General features: G+C 32.4%; 1 protein-coding gene across 2 annotated transcripts in view; it reads right to left on the bottom strand.

The window, feature by feature from the left end:
• The window catches only part of LOC124371310 (sodium/calcium exchanger 1), a 215460-nt gene that overhangs the window by 25367 nt on the left and 169632 nt on the right, over positions 1-20461 (bottom strand). For both annotated transcript variants that reach the window (XM_046829648.1, XM_046829647.1), the window contains exon 2: positions 6607-6692. In XM_046829648.1, coding sequence (XP_046685604.1) covers positions 6607-6692 — 86 coding nt within the window. The remainder of the gene's footprint in view (positions 1-6606; positions 6693-20461) is intronic.

Here is a 20461-nt window from a genome sequence, read left to right as displayed (position 1 = left end):
TGTATATTGTTTAAAAGTCTATCGAATAATACATTTTTTGTTAGAAAATCTTCGTCATTTAATAATATATTATGATTAATTTTGGCACTTTTGTAGATTTCAAAATGTTATAAAGTAGATAATAAGCGACTTTTTTTGCTTGTGTGTAAAATTTCAAGATTGTTTTCGATGTTAGTGTATGTATGGCCGGTGTTATTTAAATGGTCTGCATATTTTGAATTTGACGATGTTTTCAATGCTTTTATGTGTTCATTAAATCTAATTTTGAAGGATCGGCCGGTTTGTCCAACATAGTGGGATTGACAATCGTTGCAATTTAATTTGTATACTCCACTATGCAAGGTATGCCTGCTTCTTTCTTGCATGAACGCAGCATACAGAGTATCTTCTACTTGTGGAAACTCACCTGACTTCACAGTCTTTCTTATGCTGGCAGAGGACTCACTACTCTTGAAGAACGACTCAATTTTATCCTTTTTCTTCTTTATGTCGTGTATTGTTGCACGGATAATATTGTACTCGTTAGACAAGTGAGCTAGCTTTTCACCTTTCTCTAAACGTTTTAAAATTTCATACTTTTTATCTAAAGTTAATGTCACTTGTTTCCGTTTTCCCGACACAGCACTACAATTTAACACTTCGTACTGTACTCTATCAGCAACTTAACGTAAAACGACGTCAAAAACAACATTTTTAATATAACTGACACTCGAGCAGTCCCTAGCGGCGAATTGCGATATTGACTACGTCGCAGTTGAAACCCACGGACACGTAGAGACATGAAAACAAAACAGCTAACTCGTCAAGACAACGTTCCCACGCTGCCGAATTACTGGACGTGTTGGAATGGCACACGGCCGCATTATAGAGACTGTACTGTAAATCTAAAAGAACTAGATTTTGTAAAAATTTAAGTGCTCCTTACGTCTGTAATTTCATGGTTCTACCACCAGTGTTCTACTATCATCCATTAAACATATTCCAATGCTTATCGTTACCGTCAACTACGTAGCCATCGTGTATCAATAAGAGTTTAGAAAACACCCAATTGTTTTAACGAGTGTCTTTAAAATTTTAAATTGCTTTTGGTTTATACATAACAAATACTTTAAATTAAAAAAAAAAAAAAAAAAAAAAAAAAAAAAAAAAAAAAAAAAAAAAAAAAAAAAAAAAACTGAAGGAATATTTCTACATAGTTGCCGTTATTCGACCAAAATCTAATTGCTATATTTTGATAATACATTTTTACTTGGTTAATGAATAAATGAAGCATACTACCATGCCTTGCAAACGGTTTATATGAAACAGATGGTTTGGATAAATACATCAAAATAGAGTTTTTGTAGTGACTTAGAAACACATCAAAACAGAAGCCAGTGAAAAGGAGAAGAGGAAAATGTAGTTCAAGAGGACAATTACTTGCGGTATTGTCGTCGACCCTGAGGGTGCTGCAGCCACAAACACCCTTTCCCCTTCCCCTGAGGATTCCACTCCCCTCAACCCAATTTGTTCGTGGTATAAATTCTCTGGTTTCATGGATCTCAGTTCTTAAAAATTGAAATATATATATTTCATATTTTATAGTTTATATCATTTCAAACATTAAAATTTAAAGTTAACATTTCAAATAGCGCATTATTTTGAGCCTTATTTTATAAAATATTGCCTGTTTATAACCTCGACTTAGGCTTGCACTAAAATACTCCTTACTGAAAATGTACGAAAATAAATTTTTAACGTTTAACTATGTGACTACTGTGATATATAAAACACACAACTAATTAAGGACTTTTTTATGACGAAAGCCTCAGAACCAAGGGCCCAAGGATATTTTTGTATAAAATTTAATTTGACCTTTTTCTTTAAATATCTGAAACAACTAGGTAAATGATCCATTTTACTGGAACCCTTTGTGCCTTTGCATCAGAATATTACGTGCGCATTAGATTTGTTATATAAAAGTTACTGCCCATTATTCTATGAACTTATCTGAAGGCAGAACATTTGGAATAACAATTTTTATTGCTCGACGAGGAATGTAAGACATCAGATTGCTCAAATTTTTATAAAATGTATTGTAAGAAAATATGAGAATATAAAATACTTTCGATAACTGGAACATTTAAGCAGTGGATTTAAGCGAAAAAATATCTCTTAAATACAAGGTACGTCACACCATATTCACATGACAGGTTTCCCTGGGGTTGCATGCAATATTTCAAATCTATAGCTTATTCCAATGTTGAAATTTCCTATGAACAGACAGATAAGCAATAATACAGAAATATAAATTTTTACTAGCCCCAATTGGCAAAAAAGAAGTTACATCAGCATATTGAGTGATTAAGTGGATTTTGTGACGCACAGACAAAACCCATGGTTCATCAGGTACGAATATTGTATCACATTAAACATCTTGTATAAATCAAATTTAATCAAAAATTCAAATCCTTTTTGATATATATATATTCTCTCTTTTGATAAAGGATTCTCAGTTCATACTCAATTTTGTTTATTAAGAGTTTCATAGCAGTGAATAATAAAAAAGTATACACTACGTCCCAAATTGATGTTGTATGTATTAGTGTAGTTAGGCTCTATGGGTTACTATGCCTCATGATATTATTATAAAAATACATTTTTGGAATCACATGTTAGAACATTGTAAAATATAAACATTTAATTAAACTTTTATTTAACTCTATTGAGTCAAATGGAACATTATGAAACTTAGAGTTGTCTACACAGAAATCCAAAATTTCATGTTTATAGGTTAGTTAGTTTTTGAGATCTCGTGCGGAGAGATATACAGACAGACACAAAAAAGGAAAGTTTACAACCTACGAATGATAAATAGACTAACTGCAATCACCAACTTGTAGTTTTGAACCGTTTTCCAATAAAACCTGAGCTTGTGATGTTTACATGAATGCAATTTAACTTTTTATTTAAGGGAGACATTATGATAAGTGAATTCAGTTATCAGATCTTATCGCACACTTTCGAAAAACAAGCTGAGCAATAATTTTCCTATTAAAAGAGAGAAACATAAAGTTATGCAACGTCCCTATTATACCCTCGAGTATTCGCGTCGTCACGTGTAAAGAGTGCCCGGGTGCTCTAGACTTAATGACGCCTGTAATATTAATACCAGGCCGGCAACGACCATTCAACCGCTTTTCACACTCCATCTCTTTTATAATATTTTATTGAAGAACTTACCGTCTGTATTCCTCCATAACCTTCATATATTACCCAGAGACCTTAATATTTTACAAGGAAAAGTTTGCACAAACGAAGTAGGAAAAAATGGAAAAAGTTTATAATGAAAAGCTTCACATATTTAGATTTACATAGATTGCCAACTATAATTAACATTTTCTTTTCGAAAAAAATCGATTGTACTCAATTAAATATACCTAATCAAATACAAATACAACGCCGATTGTATTATTCAATATTTTCCAAGTGTTTCTTTCATAAATTCCTTAGAGTTTCTTACTAACTGCTAAATTCTATCATAATGAGATAAAGCAACTTGATTGATAAGTATAGTTTATATAGAAGAATCATTGTTGGAATGGGTTTTGCATTACTGCATGGTACTGAATGAGTAATCATTATATAATCATATATCCCAAACAGTAAGAGAGTCAACTTATTTGAAGGAGGATATCCAGTTTTGATATTTAATATGACTTCTTTATACACGTCTGTCATTGCCTTATCTAGACGTATTATCTTTGATGTATCTCTCAATAAAACGTCACATGTATTTCAATTTCTCGAATCATCACAAATGTCTCTCAAGATAGTTAAATAACAAGGAGTATTTATGAGTTAATATAATGTTAAGTAGAAGTATGATACATAGTGTCACGTAACTGGTGGCATACAAATCTTGTATATTCTAGCTTGGTGGTAGAACCATTGATATAATAAACTAAACAGTAAAACTGTTTTGGCTGTGGTGTGTTGACTGGGATTACTGATAAACATGGGGTGTACGGGATACGCATGATTTTTATACAATGTCCATTATTTCATTTTTTTGTCTCTATTAGGTACTAATATTGTTAAATATATTATAGATTTTAACTAACTAACTTTACAAAGTCAAATGGTTCGTAACACTCACTGAGATAGGTTGCAAATTTTCTATTTGACATTATGGTTATACACAAGACAAATGTGGAAATATTCGCTAACGCTCAACAAATAATAATGAGACAAGCACCTATCTGAGTGTTTCCTACAGGTTTACCCGTAGATTTTAGGTCTACAAGTCAATATGTTTTCGAGATATCGAGCGGAGAAATATACAGAAATACGCTTTTTCCAGCCTCTTAAGTAATAGGCATCATTAACGCTTATATTAGTAATTATATTCTAACTAATGAAGTATGCTTATTTTGTACTATAATGTTATTCTCCTCCATTGCTTAAGTAATGTGCAATAGAGCAATAGAGGAGAATGGTTTCGTGAAAATACGTTAGCCTATTAAAATGAACTTTTTCTAAATAAAATATAAGGAATAATTTATAAATGTAAATTTGTAATAATTGCTTCAAAATTTTATTGTGTGGGTTTGATTCTCGAGTTGAATTTAATGACAGTATATTTTTAATTTAACATAGACGACCAAAAACAGTAAAAAATACGATTTTACCATCACTTCATATAGAATGAGGGTATGAAAACACACCTAATATTATTTTCATTTTATTACCTATGAAAAGAAGCTAATGATTACTTTTAAATAAAAAATTATATGTTTTTGGAATAAATTTCTATACCCTAAGGTCACCTTAAATTAACCTTATACAAAAATATTAATTTTAAATTGCTAAAATAAGGTGTATTGCTCATCAAAACCAACCAACCAACGCTTTTTCTACCTAAATCAGCATTCATATTAGAATACAAAAATATTGTACTTCAGCATCTTGCGACACTTTTTGATTTTATAATGAAATGTTAATGTTATACCAGATTTCTTACTTCGTCAAGAGAGAGAAATGTATGTACCAAGATGTAAGTACCTAAGTATGTTCTATTAAGAGTTAACGCGGACAGCCAATACGAATGAACTGCCGTGTCCCTAATAACCATCAGTCTCGGAGCTCTGGAGTCATCTTGCCCCGGCTAGAAAAGCTCGTAGCTGCCTTAGTGAACTCTGGTGGTAATTTCTCTAATTAGGTCTGGGACGCAAACTTAACACCTAACTACCTGAGAGAATTAAAACCCATGCCAAGTCCAATAAAAATACATTTTTTGCCTCGAAAATAGATTTATGAGTCACATTTGACCCTAACTAGTCGGCTACAATTGCAAGATACCAACATCCAAAATGGCACTTCACTTTCCACCTGAGTGTGAATGATAAAAAGTTCGTCATCTCTTTAAGACTATATTCGGTATACTACACCCGTAGCTGTCACATTCAGCACCACTGTAGTTGATGTGACCCGTGGGGCGATATCTGTGTCAACTGTGGCCTTTCTCAATTGGTGGTGCGTACTGTTCTATTTGTGAACGAACTAAACATACCCATGGCTCAATGTGTCGTGGTGCCACTCATAAACTGTATGCAGTGCTACAAAACACTCTAACTTTAAATCCGTTAATCAAACTGTGAGTTGGTGTTTATCACAACTTTCTTTGCAGGTACTTAGCAAATCCTTAAATGTAAAATTTCCACAGCCCTTACAAACCTTTGAAACCAAGCTATTCTTGAACCATTCATGTTAATTTACCATAAAGATAACGTTTATACAATACAAACACTGGCAAGTATTTTACTTTGTTGGTGTGGATGTACAGGTACATCCAGTCACCCTCAAGAGTGTGCGTCCTAATTTCAAATATTATCAGCAAAGGATATAAAGAACTCACATAGAGAGAAAAGGTTAAACAACATGAAGTACAATATTCTTTTTTGTTTAATTTTATAATGGAATTTAACTCTAACAATATTTGCCACCATATTTTCTTCTATTTATTTTAGGTTTATTTTAGAATTTCCATTAATATGTAGTATAAAGTCTAATTTAAAAATATGTAAATATTCAAGTTTAATCTAAATATTTCTATAAGCTAAAATGTCAATAAGATTTATACATAACTAATGTTTTTACACCATTAAACGTACTGTGAATATTGGATCAAGATAACCTATAAGCAATGCAAAATCATAGAGTTATAAATATAACTCGTATGATGTTAATTTTGTACTGTTGTATTGTTCAAAATATACTCACTCTGACGATAATACTGCGAACGTTGTATGATGTATTTAGCTTGATGTATTGTAAACAAAATATTGTTGTAGAAAAGAGCAATGAACAAACTGTACAATAAACAATTTATATATTTGTATATCTAAAATGTTTAAGAACTTATGAACTAATGTCAAACAGCCACGTTCCTAAGAAGGTGAACGCGATAATTTACAAATTTATTTTCTCTAATCCATTAACTTTCTGGAGTGTTTGTCGAAATGCAATTATACATATATGATAAACTTGCAATACTATGTGCCAGAGATTAAAAATATCACTAAATAGAAACAATAAATATGAACTGGTGACAATTTGTATACTCACCCTCCTCAGGCTCTCCCAGCTCTACGAACAGTGAGACATTCCGTTCGTAGCAGTGTTCAGGCACAATACCAATCGGAATGGTCTTCCTGCAATAGAAGAGATCCATTATATCTTAGCTTCTTATCTAATTACTTAATTTAATTTATTTATTTCCAACATTAAACCATTATAATTATACAACAACACTTTTGACACAATAAGATGGCATAGATGATAATACATGACATAGAAACAGCTGATTAGAAAGACTGTAATAATATACTTACTAAAATATAAATATAAATTATAATGTTAAAAACTGATACCCAGGATAATAAAGCTATTCCTTAGGTAATAGTATTGCAATGGTCGTATTGGTAACTAACCATGATGGTAAAAAAATGGCAAAACAAATACATTTGTAAACAAACTCAATACAATTTATAACACATTAACTTGTGACATATTAACACATATAGTAACTACAAATGTAACTTTATTTTTCTAAATAGTACTAGCACCTCTAAATGTGTAGTATTCAGGACCACATATTATACTTTTCTTGTCTGTAGAATTATAGCTATAATACTCAAGTCGATATCAGACCGTTCATACACTGAAGTCTGCTGTGTTTATAAGGTTCAGGACTAAAGGAAGCAAGATTTGTCATCGCCGTAGCAGTCTGTAAAAGTCACATATCATATAGCCTATTAGGCAAGTGGGTTGACGAAGTATTGTAACCGAGGAAAGGTACCCACAAGTATCTATATCCGTGTCTTTTCCGTGCGTTTATCCAATCAAATCTGAATAAGATATTGACACTGAGATAATATAAGGCATTAATAACAGGAACACAGCTGAGAGACATTACACGAGAACAGTTATCCTTTGTTAATAAATAAAACAATATTAAAAACATAATAACAGTGAAAAAACATTAGGAATAATCAAAACATAAGTAGCATGTAAATATAACGTAGCAGATTATTAAAAGCTAGCACTTATTGGTTTTCCAGTCTAAACTATGGTGTGCTGGCAGCCTCTTATATAAGAGCAACTTTGATTAATATTTTGTCATATAGATAGTTTGGTTTAGTTTTAGCCAATCCTGATAAGCCTCCTTAAACTTACTTATATAATCGAATATGTATTATTGGAAGCTTCTGTTTAACAACCATTCTTTATAGATCTATCTACATTAAGGGCTAGATATTGTAAATATTTAATTTTGCTTACAATGTCTATTCACGGCGTAAACCGGAAAACATAGATAAACATACAAAAAGGTACATACTAACGACACCGGCCGTTTAATCCTAAGGACTACGAGGACCTAAAAGTAATAAACCGTTTAATTATCCTTTCCCTGCGATATCGTTCTCATCTTTAAAGTAAAAATCATTCTTATGGAGGATAAGATATTTGTGTTCAACAAATTAATTAAACTTCTTTTAATATTTCTCCATTATAGCATTTTAGTCCTAGAGTTCGTTACATTATTAAAATTATGAAGTATGCTAGAGCTTTAAGAAAAACCGGGATTAGATGACTAAGTACAAATTGAACATTTAATTTCTTAATATTCTTTTGTTTAATAATAACATGCGTTTATCTAAATTGCCTAAAAGCAGTTACAGTGGATGTACTCGAGATTATTTCGTAAATTAAATATAAATTCACAATAAGACTGGAATTATTATGTCTTAAGAAAAGCCTATAAGAGCAAGCATAAGATTATCTCTTTTGGACTTGGCATCAGTAAGGGCATTTACAAAGGCTACTCTTTTAAATTAGAATAAAATGAAGTAGAATCCAAAAGAATAAATCTATATTATTTATAATTCAATATACAAATTTTACACCATTTATATAAAAATATAATCATATAAATTGGTAATTGAACAAAACGTTATTGCGAAGTTAGAGCCAACTACAAGAGAACACCGAAATGAGAGAAATTGACAGACGGGGAAAAGTTTCTGTTAATTGCTGTATTGACTTTTAAACCTATTTAACATGGAGCCTCGATAATTAGTTGACTTATAATCCTTCCTTTGTTTCTATATTCAATATTGCAACGAAAGATATATTTTTATTCGCAACTAACTCATAAATTCTTCCTTCTTCCGAAAGGAGGTCGGACCAGGAGGCATACATTTTATAACACTTTAAGCTCGATTGTTGAGAGATTTACTACTTTTTGCCACGCTACACTCTACTAAATAATAGGAGATTGGATATTAGTTTTGTGTTTGTATTTTTCATCCGTTGCAATACTGCCAAAGTACAAGTTGGTTTCTAAAATTTTAAAAATAGCTATCCTACTGAATAGTCAAATATATTTGATGATTGTCTTCAAATATATATTTTCAATTTGAATGCAATTTATATTTATATTTTATCATAACTGTTTGAAACAACACTTAGAAATACTGACTTATGTGGAATAAATAATTATGTCATCTTGATGGCTTAAACATTATTATAATGAATATGTACGCATTATAATTAGTTCACTACTTATGTCGCCTGTTAATTATTTAACGACATATTTATTTAATGCGTCACAATAACACTTCATGAAAACCTGGAAAGGAATACATATACTATATTTAAAAGTATTACTATCATGGTATTACCCATAGTAATATTAATACAGATATTAACAATGACATTTTATAAGACCTGTGTGTTCTTTGAGCAATCTTAAGTAAGGATTATAAATAATTGAAAAAGTTTAAATTTTTACTCATATATTACGAGGTAATTATGAAAATTTCATATTTCTCATTATATTGCAAATTCCTTAAAACTTTCCCAGTGTATCTGAATAAAGTTCAAAAATTATATAACTAATAAGAGCAAATACAGACAAATTGAATCGGTGGAGAGAATTTGGGCATTTCTGAGGACGATTATGCATTTTTTAAAGTATGCATCCTCGAGTCTCACTGTATTGGGTGCTTGATGTTTCGAGAATCTTATAGTCATTTGTCATTGGCATGTATTATTTTACTACATGTAGTTAAAACTAAAAAGGCCTATCTAATACAATTTGGGAAGCAATGGGTTAATATTACAAATATTTAATTGTTTTAATTGTATTAACAGATCAGCGGTCGCCTATGAAAGAAGAAGCCTCGTTCAAGGTAAGCTCACCTGCTAGACCAATAGGAGGCTTGTAGTTAGAGGAATGAATAGGAGGCTCATACGAATCTTTGTCCACCAAATACAATGAACAGTATGTGGTGCAACGAAGCAAGTTATAAACTTCTGTTTATATATTGGTACCTAAACACTTCTTCATAACGTTTTGGCAAACGTAGCTGGACCCTCACCAGGCTGAGGAAAATATTAGACGGTAAGAGAATGGAAGTTTGCAGAAGGTACAGTTTCTGGCTGTCCCATCCATCAAGTATATGTCAACCTGTGACGTCAACGTACACTTTTAACAGGATGGATTGGCTTACAACGTTTACTATTGAATGACATGTGACTTTCTCTTGCCTTAACATATGAATATTGTTGTAACAAACTATTAACTGCTTGACAAATATTACTAACATAGATTTAGTAACATAACTCAATCGCGACGGTAAGCCTCGAACCCGGATCTTCCATTTGTTCTGAAAGATACAAATGAAAACCATTTTTTTATGTGGTTGGCACTCCAAATATATTTTGTACGCCCTTTCCCTTGAAATTTTTCAATACTAGTTAAACATAATTAAACTATCTAACAATTTCAAAGTGAGAATGCCAATTATTAAACAATAGAACCTATCTTTCCTATCATTGATTTTCTAAGTGTTAAATAAATTCGCTTTTAGTATTTGTTACAATATTAATTCCATTAATTACGGACACACGGATACGGGTACAGTGCTTATTGAAATTTACCTTTAAACGCTAAAATTGACGTGGATTGTCTTGCTGAACGACACACCTAACTCGTACCTACGATAGTTGAGTTGTGTTTTAATATAAATGATACAAGTATTCCTTTCCACAGACAAAAATAGCAAACATACTAGCTCTGTCTACTCATGAAAGTTAAATGTATATGTATGTATGTTAAATTATCGAAAACGAAATAACATCCCCTGTATTATTGAACTATAACCTGTATTTCATGGAGTTTTAATTGTATAGTTAACTGTGGACTTAACTTTTGAATAACCAGTACAAACATATCATTATCGGAACAAGTAGAATGTAAGGAATCACTTGCATCAGGAAGGAGTTCAGTGGGTTTGTTTCGTATCCCCCGAAGTAATCGAGTTGGATGAAGGACCAAGGTGAGTTGATTTTCCGGTGGTTAACTCCACAGCAACAGAGACTCAGATATTCTCTACCTTAACTCTACCTAAGTTGACCTGACTCTTATTTTTGTCTGTGGAGAAATAAAGCTACCTTTAGTACCAAAAATAGGAAACTAAACAATTTTAGACTTTTATTTGATAGACAGGTATTTTGGAATTAAGCCATTTTCAGTGTAGTACATTACCTCAAAAGACTCACCTGTTAAATAAAATATTTTAAAAAGTGTTTTAGTTGCCTATTTTTGATACTTTATAAATATAACCCTGTATTGTAGAGTTAATGTTATTGGAACTCCTTCTATTTCCTTAGTATTTTTATTTTAACATTTTAAAAGTACATAACATATTTTTTAATCCATAAACATTTTAATTCACACTGTCATAATTTTAACCCTATTTCATAATTTAAATCTACCTCTAAATACAAAAAACCTACTTCGTAACGTCTTAAAAGTTAAAACCTGAATATAATCTTCGGGGTAGTGATATAACTAATTAATATAAATTTTTTATTATTATAAAACAACCATTAATCACGCATCTCAAAGAAAGATTAAGACCGTTTAATAGAATAAGCTTTTATTTAAAACTGAAACAAAACTGTTAATTTAGTATGTAAACGATCCAAAGAATACTTGAACTTATTGACTAGATAGCTTTGTTCTACTATATAGCACAGTTTAATTTCTCCTACTTTAAAATGTTATATCTTAATTCACTTAGGAAGATTTCTTGTTGTTTCTCAACTCTTAATTAATATAAAATTTAATTATATGAAATAACGTTGTTTGAATTGATTATTTGAATTACATTGTACAGCACGTGGTCTCAGAATGTATTACAATGAGATTACTCATAATTATGAAACACATAAGTACCTTATAGTGTTATTTTATTTTGACGTATGTCTGAACTTTGTATATGGCATCCATTGCCATACCCGTACTCCCGTAGACACAAGATAAGTATTATGGTATTCGTATACTTGAGTTAAGTATCGATGAGGTAATGTTTTTAATTAAGTTTCTCTTATATTATTTGAAAATTTGAGAGTATTCATAGTTTCGTCGTAGGAAAACCCCAATTTTGGAACTACGCTATGATTCTACTCCAATTAAATTTAGTTAGTCCCCAATAATACCGATAATAGAAAAATATGTAGCATTCAGATTTTTTCCGATATTTCAAGAATAGAATAAGTAAATGTGTTATTAGTTTCCATTAAGGCAGAGTAATTCCTCACGGGTTTAAGCAAAACAAGTACGAAGCAAACATTAGACCATTGATCAAATATAAAAACAGAAAATAAAAAATAATTTCTTAGCTGAAATTTATCAAAGTGACTACTAATTAGTGCACATCTCATTACTTCTAATCAAACCATAACTGTGCATAACACAAATATGACACCACTATTGTACAAGAAAGGAAGCTAATGCGAATTAATCTCCTAGTTGGGACCAATCAGCACGATTGCCAACTGTCGCAGAGCACCTCAACACACAATCTAGTCCCTATTATTGTATAAAACGAGCATTACACCAGTGGGTGGCGAGGGAAATGGGCTAATGCTAATTAATATCTTACCTGGAACTAATTAGCACGATTACCAACTGTCGCAGTGCCCCCATTCTAGACCTGAATGTCGTATAAAACATACATTGCCTAGTGGGTGACGAGAGAAATGGGTTAATACAAATTAATGACTTACCCAGGGACGAATAATACGATTACTAACTGTCGCAGTGCCCCTCATTCTAGACCTGAATGTCGTATAAAACATACATTGTCTAGTGGGTGACGAGAGAAATGGGTTAATACAAATTAATGACTTACCCAGGGACGAATAATACGATTACTAACTGTCGCAGTGCCCCTCATTCTAGACCTGAATGTCGTATAAAACATACATTGTCTAGTGGGTGACGAGAGAAATGGGTTAATACAAATTAATGTCTTACCCAGGGACGAATTAGCACGATTACCAACTGTCGCCTCAACTCACTGTCTAATCCTGAATATCGAATAATACAAACATTATACCAGTAGGTGACGAAGGAAATGGGCTAATACAAGTTATTATCTTAGCTGGAACCAATTAGGACGATTAAAATCTGTAGCAGAGCACCTCCACATACTGTCTAATCCCGATAATCGTATGTAACAAACATTACATCAGTGGGTGACGAGGGAAATGGGCTGATGTAAATTATTATCTTAGCTGCAACCAATTAACACGATTACTAACTGTCGCAGGGCGCCTCATTCTAGTCCCGTATACTGTATAAAACATACATTACACCAGTGGGTGACGAGAGAAATGGGCTAATGGAAATTATTAATATCTTGGCTGGGACCAATTATCACGATTAATGTCTGTCGCAGAGCACCTCTACACACTATACTACTCATTGTCATTGTCGCATAAAATATACCGATACAAAGTAGTATTAAATGACCCGATATAATGTAATTAAAATGTCATCGAATTGAAACACAGGTAAATGAATATTTAAATTCAGTATACGGAGAGTATTCCCCGATGAATGTTTGATGATTATACAGAATTGTGAAATGCTAAGATGTAAATATCATCAACAATGCCTATGCACTTTCCAAAATGCCAGATGCCAGACTTGTGTTGAACTTTTTGTTACCATCCGGGACTTTGCAAACTTAAAGTAGTCATGTCTTAGGACATCTCCGTGATATTCCAGGATATCTTATTGTTCAAGCTGTAAACATCTTCCGACATTCCCATGATTCTCAAAAATTTTGTAATGTCTGAAACATAAAATCTCCAGACACGAGCATGATTCTCCTAAGTTTGTAATTTCCGAGAAGTAAAGTCCCCAAACATGTCTATGACTCTCATAGTACAGTAGTAGGAAAGTTTTGTGACACTAATATTATGTGTAATACCATTATACTCGTATTAAGTGGTACCACAGGCCATCGTAATAAAAATGGAATAGAATAGAAAATAACAAATATGAATTTGATGGTTGTTATACTATCTTCCTTAAAATAATTATTTTTAGTGTTAATAATGAAAAAGGACCTTTTATATAAATAGGTGATAGTACTCATTTATTATATTTTGATTTTTGACGTGACAACGTCTTAAATTAGGTTGCGGCTCGGAGTCACTCATGAAAAAGTGTAACGCCCGGTAACGTTACGATGCCCGTCCAGTGGGTCCGCCGCACGGGATCCGCACGGGATAAAGCAGATAACTGTGGGTCCGCCGCACGGGATAAAGCAGATAACTATGTTTATTCGTGAAAATGTGGAGTGCTTAGATTCGTCATTTACAACAACTACAACAATAAAGGTAAATAATTGTACACTGATATTTCATTATCGTAAACTATGATTGATTGATTAATTGTTAGATTGACACAAAAGTTGAGAAACTGAGTTTATAGGTTATGTCATACTATTGACAAATGTTGATAGTGTTAAGTAAATTATTAGTTTAAATCACTCTGCAATCAATCGTAATTCAGTCGATTGAGAAGAAACAGCGCGTATTGCTAGTCAAACATTTAAAATAACAAATTATAACCTCTAACCTGTCATAACAGTGCGACCAAACAAACGAACTAAACCGACCAATCACCACGCGCGCGAGTTAGAATTTAACTGTGTTTAGCAAGAATTTCAAATTCAAATTTTAGTAAATGTTTTATTCAACTTTACCATTTACAATAACAAATTTTAATTAATTTCAAATTATGTACAATGTTTTAGTAAACAAAATATATTTCTATAGTTAAAATTTGTGCAATTCTTATTTTCATTCAATTTCTTGTTCCTATTGTGCAATTTAATAATATTCATATCAATAAATATTCTACCGAGAAAAAGACGATGTCACGTAAAATCTTCGCCCGTAAAACCGGCTTTACAGGCAACCATAATTTTTTTATTAATTATGGCTACTTAAAAGGCTGAATAATACAAGGTATTAATAAATAACATATTAAACAATACATTCCCAAATAACGTACGTTAGATAAGACTAGTATCACATTCATTGTCGGTCGAAAAAGATGGATTCCAAGATTAAATTATGTATTAAGAATTTAGGTTATATAATAATATTTATAACGTATAGTTATAAACGTATAGTGTTATAAACGTATATTTATAGTGTTATAAACGTATAGTACTACAAAACAATACACGACCAATAAATAATTTCCATAGAAATTGTGGTTACATTATTGCTAGCAGTAAATTTCTGAATAAACGTTACACACAAATAACAAATATTATTTAATCTATAAGCTACTTAATAGGCATTATTTGTTCTTCATAAATAGATTGTTCAGTTGTCCAAATGTTCCTTAAATATTATGAAAACTAAATCTTAAATGAAAACGTCATTGAAACAAATCTACGCACTGCTTACCATATAAACCATAATTCCTACGGTATTTGTGATACTTATGAGTGTATGATATTATTTGATAAGGTTATACCTCCAAATGATGGTTTCATGCTAGTCATAATAAAGTTTATTGAATGGTTTTATGTTATACGTATAAAACATTCTATAGCCTAATAATTCGTTGTAGAGCTCGTAAGAATTTCTTAGAAAACCGATAAGTGTATAGATACGTATACAAATTGTAAAATATTTAATGTCCAAAACACACCTTATTTCGATGTAAATGTATTATATTTATTCCAATCTTCAAATAGGTTAGGGAAGAAAGTTTTTATGTAGCCATTATATAACATCACTGAGGTAAATCAAAGTCAATGATTCTCAAGCCTTACTCTCGCATGTCTCAAAGTTCCAGGACCAGTGTCTGGGGCCTTCCAAAAGAATATCATTTGGAATCCTCACATGAACAGTGAAGTTTTGTTCACCTTTATAGCGAATCATGTCTGTAGAAAAAGAATTTTACTTTTGCGATTCTTTCCCTTTTCGTACTTTCATGTGTTCGACGAAAAATATTTGGAACATTTGGAACTAAACTGAAAATATTTTCATTAATATGAGGTAACTCATAACAATAATAATACTGTCTCATCATTTACATTCTTTTGCTACAACAGAGTAGATCGCTGAGTGCATTATGCTACCATCATAATTGGCATAAGCGGTAAAATCTCCCCTGACGTCATTAAATTTATTCATGGTAATTAGGAAAATCTCAAATTTGTATATTATCCTGCCCCGCCACTCCAGGACACATATTGCAATAAGCTAAGGGCCTTTCGTTGCTATTCGCAACCAAAGCGTTATATTTCCTATAGCAAAAAAAGAGACAACCAACCGTTTTATGCAATCAAATAACCAAGCCAAGGCAATTTGAGAAACCCCACTGATTGCAAATCTCTTTGAGTAACCAAAAGCAGGGTGTATGCATCATATAAATGGGGTACCTAGGAACATGGCATCAATGCTAAAATTCAGCGTTACAGTAACGTGTAATGGTAACGTTACAAATCCCAATTCGGCACTCTAACTTACCTCGCTGCTTGAAACTTGATTCGAGATGGATGGCCTCGGAAAGGAAATAACTTTGAAACCTTTGCCTATTTTTTGTCAATAACATGATATGGTTAGTTATGGTTATTAAATAATAGCTCCATACCTGCACCCTATTGTTATGCCTTGGCTTCTCGTCATGTTAAAAAGGATTTACTTAACTGCAAACCTAGATCGCCACTTACAAGTAATTTTTAGTATGTTATTTTCTAAGGCTGATGAAACTATTATTTTCGTTCGTAATAGATGGTTTTATGTGTAACTTAAAACATATTTCACTTTAGCATATGTTAGCACTTTAGCATATTCAGTACTTCAACCCTGTGATATTCTTTACTTCTATATTACCTCCTACAATAAGAAAAAACCACTGATAATTAAGTGCTTTCTTAGAAAAAATAATGTTAATTCTTTAAAAAAGTAAACTAACATTCACCTCCCGGATATTTATACTTCATACTTTGAATGGTAATTATAAATAATATAAATTATATATTGTGAGACGAGTTTTATATTGGAAATACTATCAAAAGTACTATCGAAATTTTTAATACAGCACCGACATTGAATTAAGACCCTTTAAATATACGGAACATATACCTTTCTTGGTCTGAACTTAGATGATGCAGACTCACACTCTGTCTGTAGACGGAGAATGCTTTATTGGCACTGTCAACTTTTTCTGTATCGAGTCTCCCCTTATCTTGTTTGATAGAGCGTTAAATATTTGTTAGTAATGTGCAAAAATATGTGTTAAATATTTAAACAATTAATTTTGTGTAATGAAAGGAAACATAGATTTTTAAGATTTTCTTGAGCCCCCCTTCCATTCAACATCAATTTTATTAAATACAACTGAACAATATACTACGTGGATAATTGTGACAATTGAAATTTCTGCACAGAAGCATGTTTAAAGCATAGAAGAAAATAAAAAGCATTGTTACAAAAAAGAAAATCGAGATCATGATTTGCTCGAAAACTAACAAGCATAAAATGAGCTCATCTCTAAGCCCTGAAATTGGCAACTCTATCTTGGCCTCTCAGAATATCTGATGAGCATAACACAAGCGAGGGTTTGTCTGACAGAAAAACAATTTCATTTTCGAGAGAACTGTTTTCTTGGTGGAAGCTATGAGCGTGTTATTAAGGCAAAACCATTTTAAAGAGAGGAACGACGAATGTGGGGACACATTGATTCATAGTATTCATATATGTGTTATTAACATATTAGGTACTGTATATTGTACAGAAAGTATTGTTTCAAACCTGAAGAGGTAATACCCTTATTTATATTAGTTAATTATTGTTTTCAGGAGACGATATATGCAAGTGGGCAATAAGATTTATACATAACTAATGTTTTTACACCATTAAACGTACTGTGAATATTGGATCAAGATAACCTATAAGCAATGCAAAATCATAGAGTTATAAATATAACTCGTATGATGTTAATTTTGTACTGTTGTATTGTTCAAAATATACTCACTCTGACGATAATACTGCGAACGTTGTATGATGTATTTAGCTTGATGTATTGTAAACAAAATATTGTTGTAGAAAAGAGCAATGAACAAACTGTACAATAAACCATTTATATATTTGTATATCTAAACCCACGTATGTCTTATATATAACTAATTTTTAGCTTGAATGCTAGATACATATTGCTTTGTGACTTTTTTATTTTATGTTAAGGCTTTATAACAGCTCTTCAAAATATCCAGTCCTAGACGTAAATTCTGGGCAGGAAACTTAACCTTGCTTGTCCATATTATTTTTAATAGGAAACCTGCCAACAAATCCTGATTAGTGTCGAGTACAGAACACACAAAAAAACACTCAATCTGTTAAGGGAAAATTTAATTTATCCCTTTAAATATGTTAATGAATAAAAAAACTATCAATGATACTTATAATGTCACAAACGTAGGTCGCTTTAAAATAAGATTGACATTTTATTTAAACACAATTCCCAGTAAACTATTCACAGAAGAGCTCAAGTTTCACTAAACTACGCGAGCAGTTACAGAGCTCTTTGTGGAGCTCAAATGAAACTTGTATCTTTCAAAAGAGTAAATCCAAACTGAGATTGCTCTGAGAGAGCATTTGACCGAGGAATGGCACCCTTACATCAAAGTCTTTATATCGAAAATTGTTACTGTGTCGTGTTCACATTTGTGTTTCAATTCTTGTATTACCCCAACATTTAAAATTGTGTCTCGTTACTTTGTATAAGACAGAATTCATGTACAATATTATTATTACTGAAACAAATTAAAAGTTAAATTTGAGCAGTATTGATGGATTGCTCCGTGCGGCTCCGGGTTACTATAAACTGCAGTATCCCTGCTTGTCGTAACAGGAGACTAAAAACGCGGAGCGTACTTGCCTGGTTTACACTTATCTGTTCCATGTCCTGACTAATCACTATAGTCCTGATTTCAACACCAAATCATTCAGGTCGACTTTCGGGCGTAGCTATGTGTCATTCAGCCTCGGTGACGTTGGACGTCTTTGTTGGGCATAGGGTACAACGAAAACAACGGCACTTCCCAAGCTGCTGGATAGTACAGCCCTCTGCAGGCTCATGACCAACGTCGGAGGCTCGCTTCCTAACAAACACCGTTTGTTGATTTCATAAGTTCAATCTTTCCACGTATTTGAGAAACATTTCTACCAAAACCGGCTCTTCTGAGTTCAGCGCCGAGGAGCCCTGCGGATCGCATCAGCTTACTGCATGGTTTCCGAACCAGAACGTGATTGGGAAGCGGAGTTGAGAAGACGTTGGACCTTCAGACTCATCCCGGACATTTGACCATGGGTAGAACGGCAGCACGGTGAGGTCGATTACTTCATGACCCAATTTATTTCGTGCCTATTTGTACAAGGTCAGCACACTCCCGAGAACATCGTTGCAGCTATGCTCCAGGGAGGACACCTGGAACTGTGTGAAGCACAATGTTCAGTCTGTACTTCGGACGAAAAAGGTCGACCCCGATCGCCCTTAACTCTCTGTTTACCCGATGAGGAAAGTCCCAGTGGTGTAACTTCACAGGGCTAGCCCAATGTTATGTGCTAAAAAGTCCCTTGGTGATGGGGGTTTTTGCCGGTAGTCCGTGGGAGACAATGAGCCTGCGGGAGCTCGTCACTACTGAGAGAACAACGAGCCCCCTGGATTGCTAATTGTTTTTATTTACAATCTAGAAACTAACATTTATTATTGTAATTCGAAAGGCAACTAGACAATAGTATTGAAACAATAACAAGACCGCTAATATAATTACATTGTCAATACCAACGCCAGATGATGAACGTTCCTGTCAATTAGTTATTGCTTTTGCCATGAGCTTTATGATAGTTTTCCAGGAACAATGAGGTTAGTGCTCTTCGCTTCAAAACACATTCCAGTGCTTTTTCAGTCAATGGAAATATTTAAAAACGATTGGGTAGTCTATTTTCATATATAACCGTAAGTCCATACAGTTATACTTATGTAGATTAAGGATGGTTTTGTAGTAATAGTAAAATAATACTTACTGTATGAAATAGTTTTCATTTGTACTCGAATAAAATAAAAATAATTTTTTATTCGTCAAGGTCATAAACAAGTGTCCTGTATCAGCGTTCGCTGAGGTTGAATGCCAATTACATGTTTAAAGCTACACGTGTAAATAATTGGTTTATTCTGGTATTTTATCGTATATATATATATATATATATATATATATATATATATATATATATATATATATATATATATATTGTAAATTAGCATAAGATATTAATTCAACTAGACATAGCCTTAAATAATTTAATAAGACTGCAATACTTGCGGCCCAGAATTAGAAGTACCGTTTAGCAGTTCGTTCTCGGAGTAAAATTCTCTTGTTGTGATTCAATGTTTAAAATTATATACAGTAGTGTCTCAGTTGAACAAGTCTTCAAAGTAAACGGCAAAGCAATGAACTGGCTTGCGATCATGTTTAGTTATTATTTAAACGCATGTGTGACATATACGGCCAAATACTACTTTAAAAGTTGT

Source organism: Homalodisca vitripennis, chromosome 1 (genome assembly GCF_021130785.1).
Source record: "Homalodisca vitripennis isolate AUS2020 chromosome 1, UT_GWSS_2.1, whole genome shotgun sequence".
Lineage (NCBI taxonomy): Eukaryota > Metazoa > Arthropoda > Insecta > Hemiptera > Cicadellidae > Homalodisca > Homalodisca vitripennis.
This window is presented reverse-complemented; position numbering and strand designations above follow the sequence as displayed.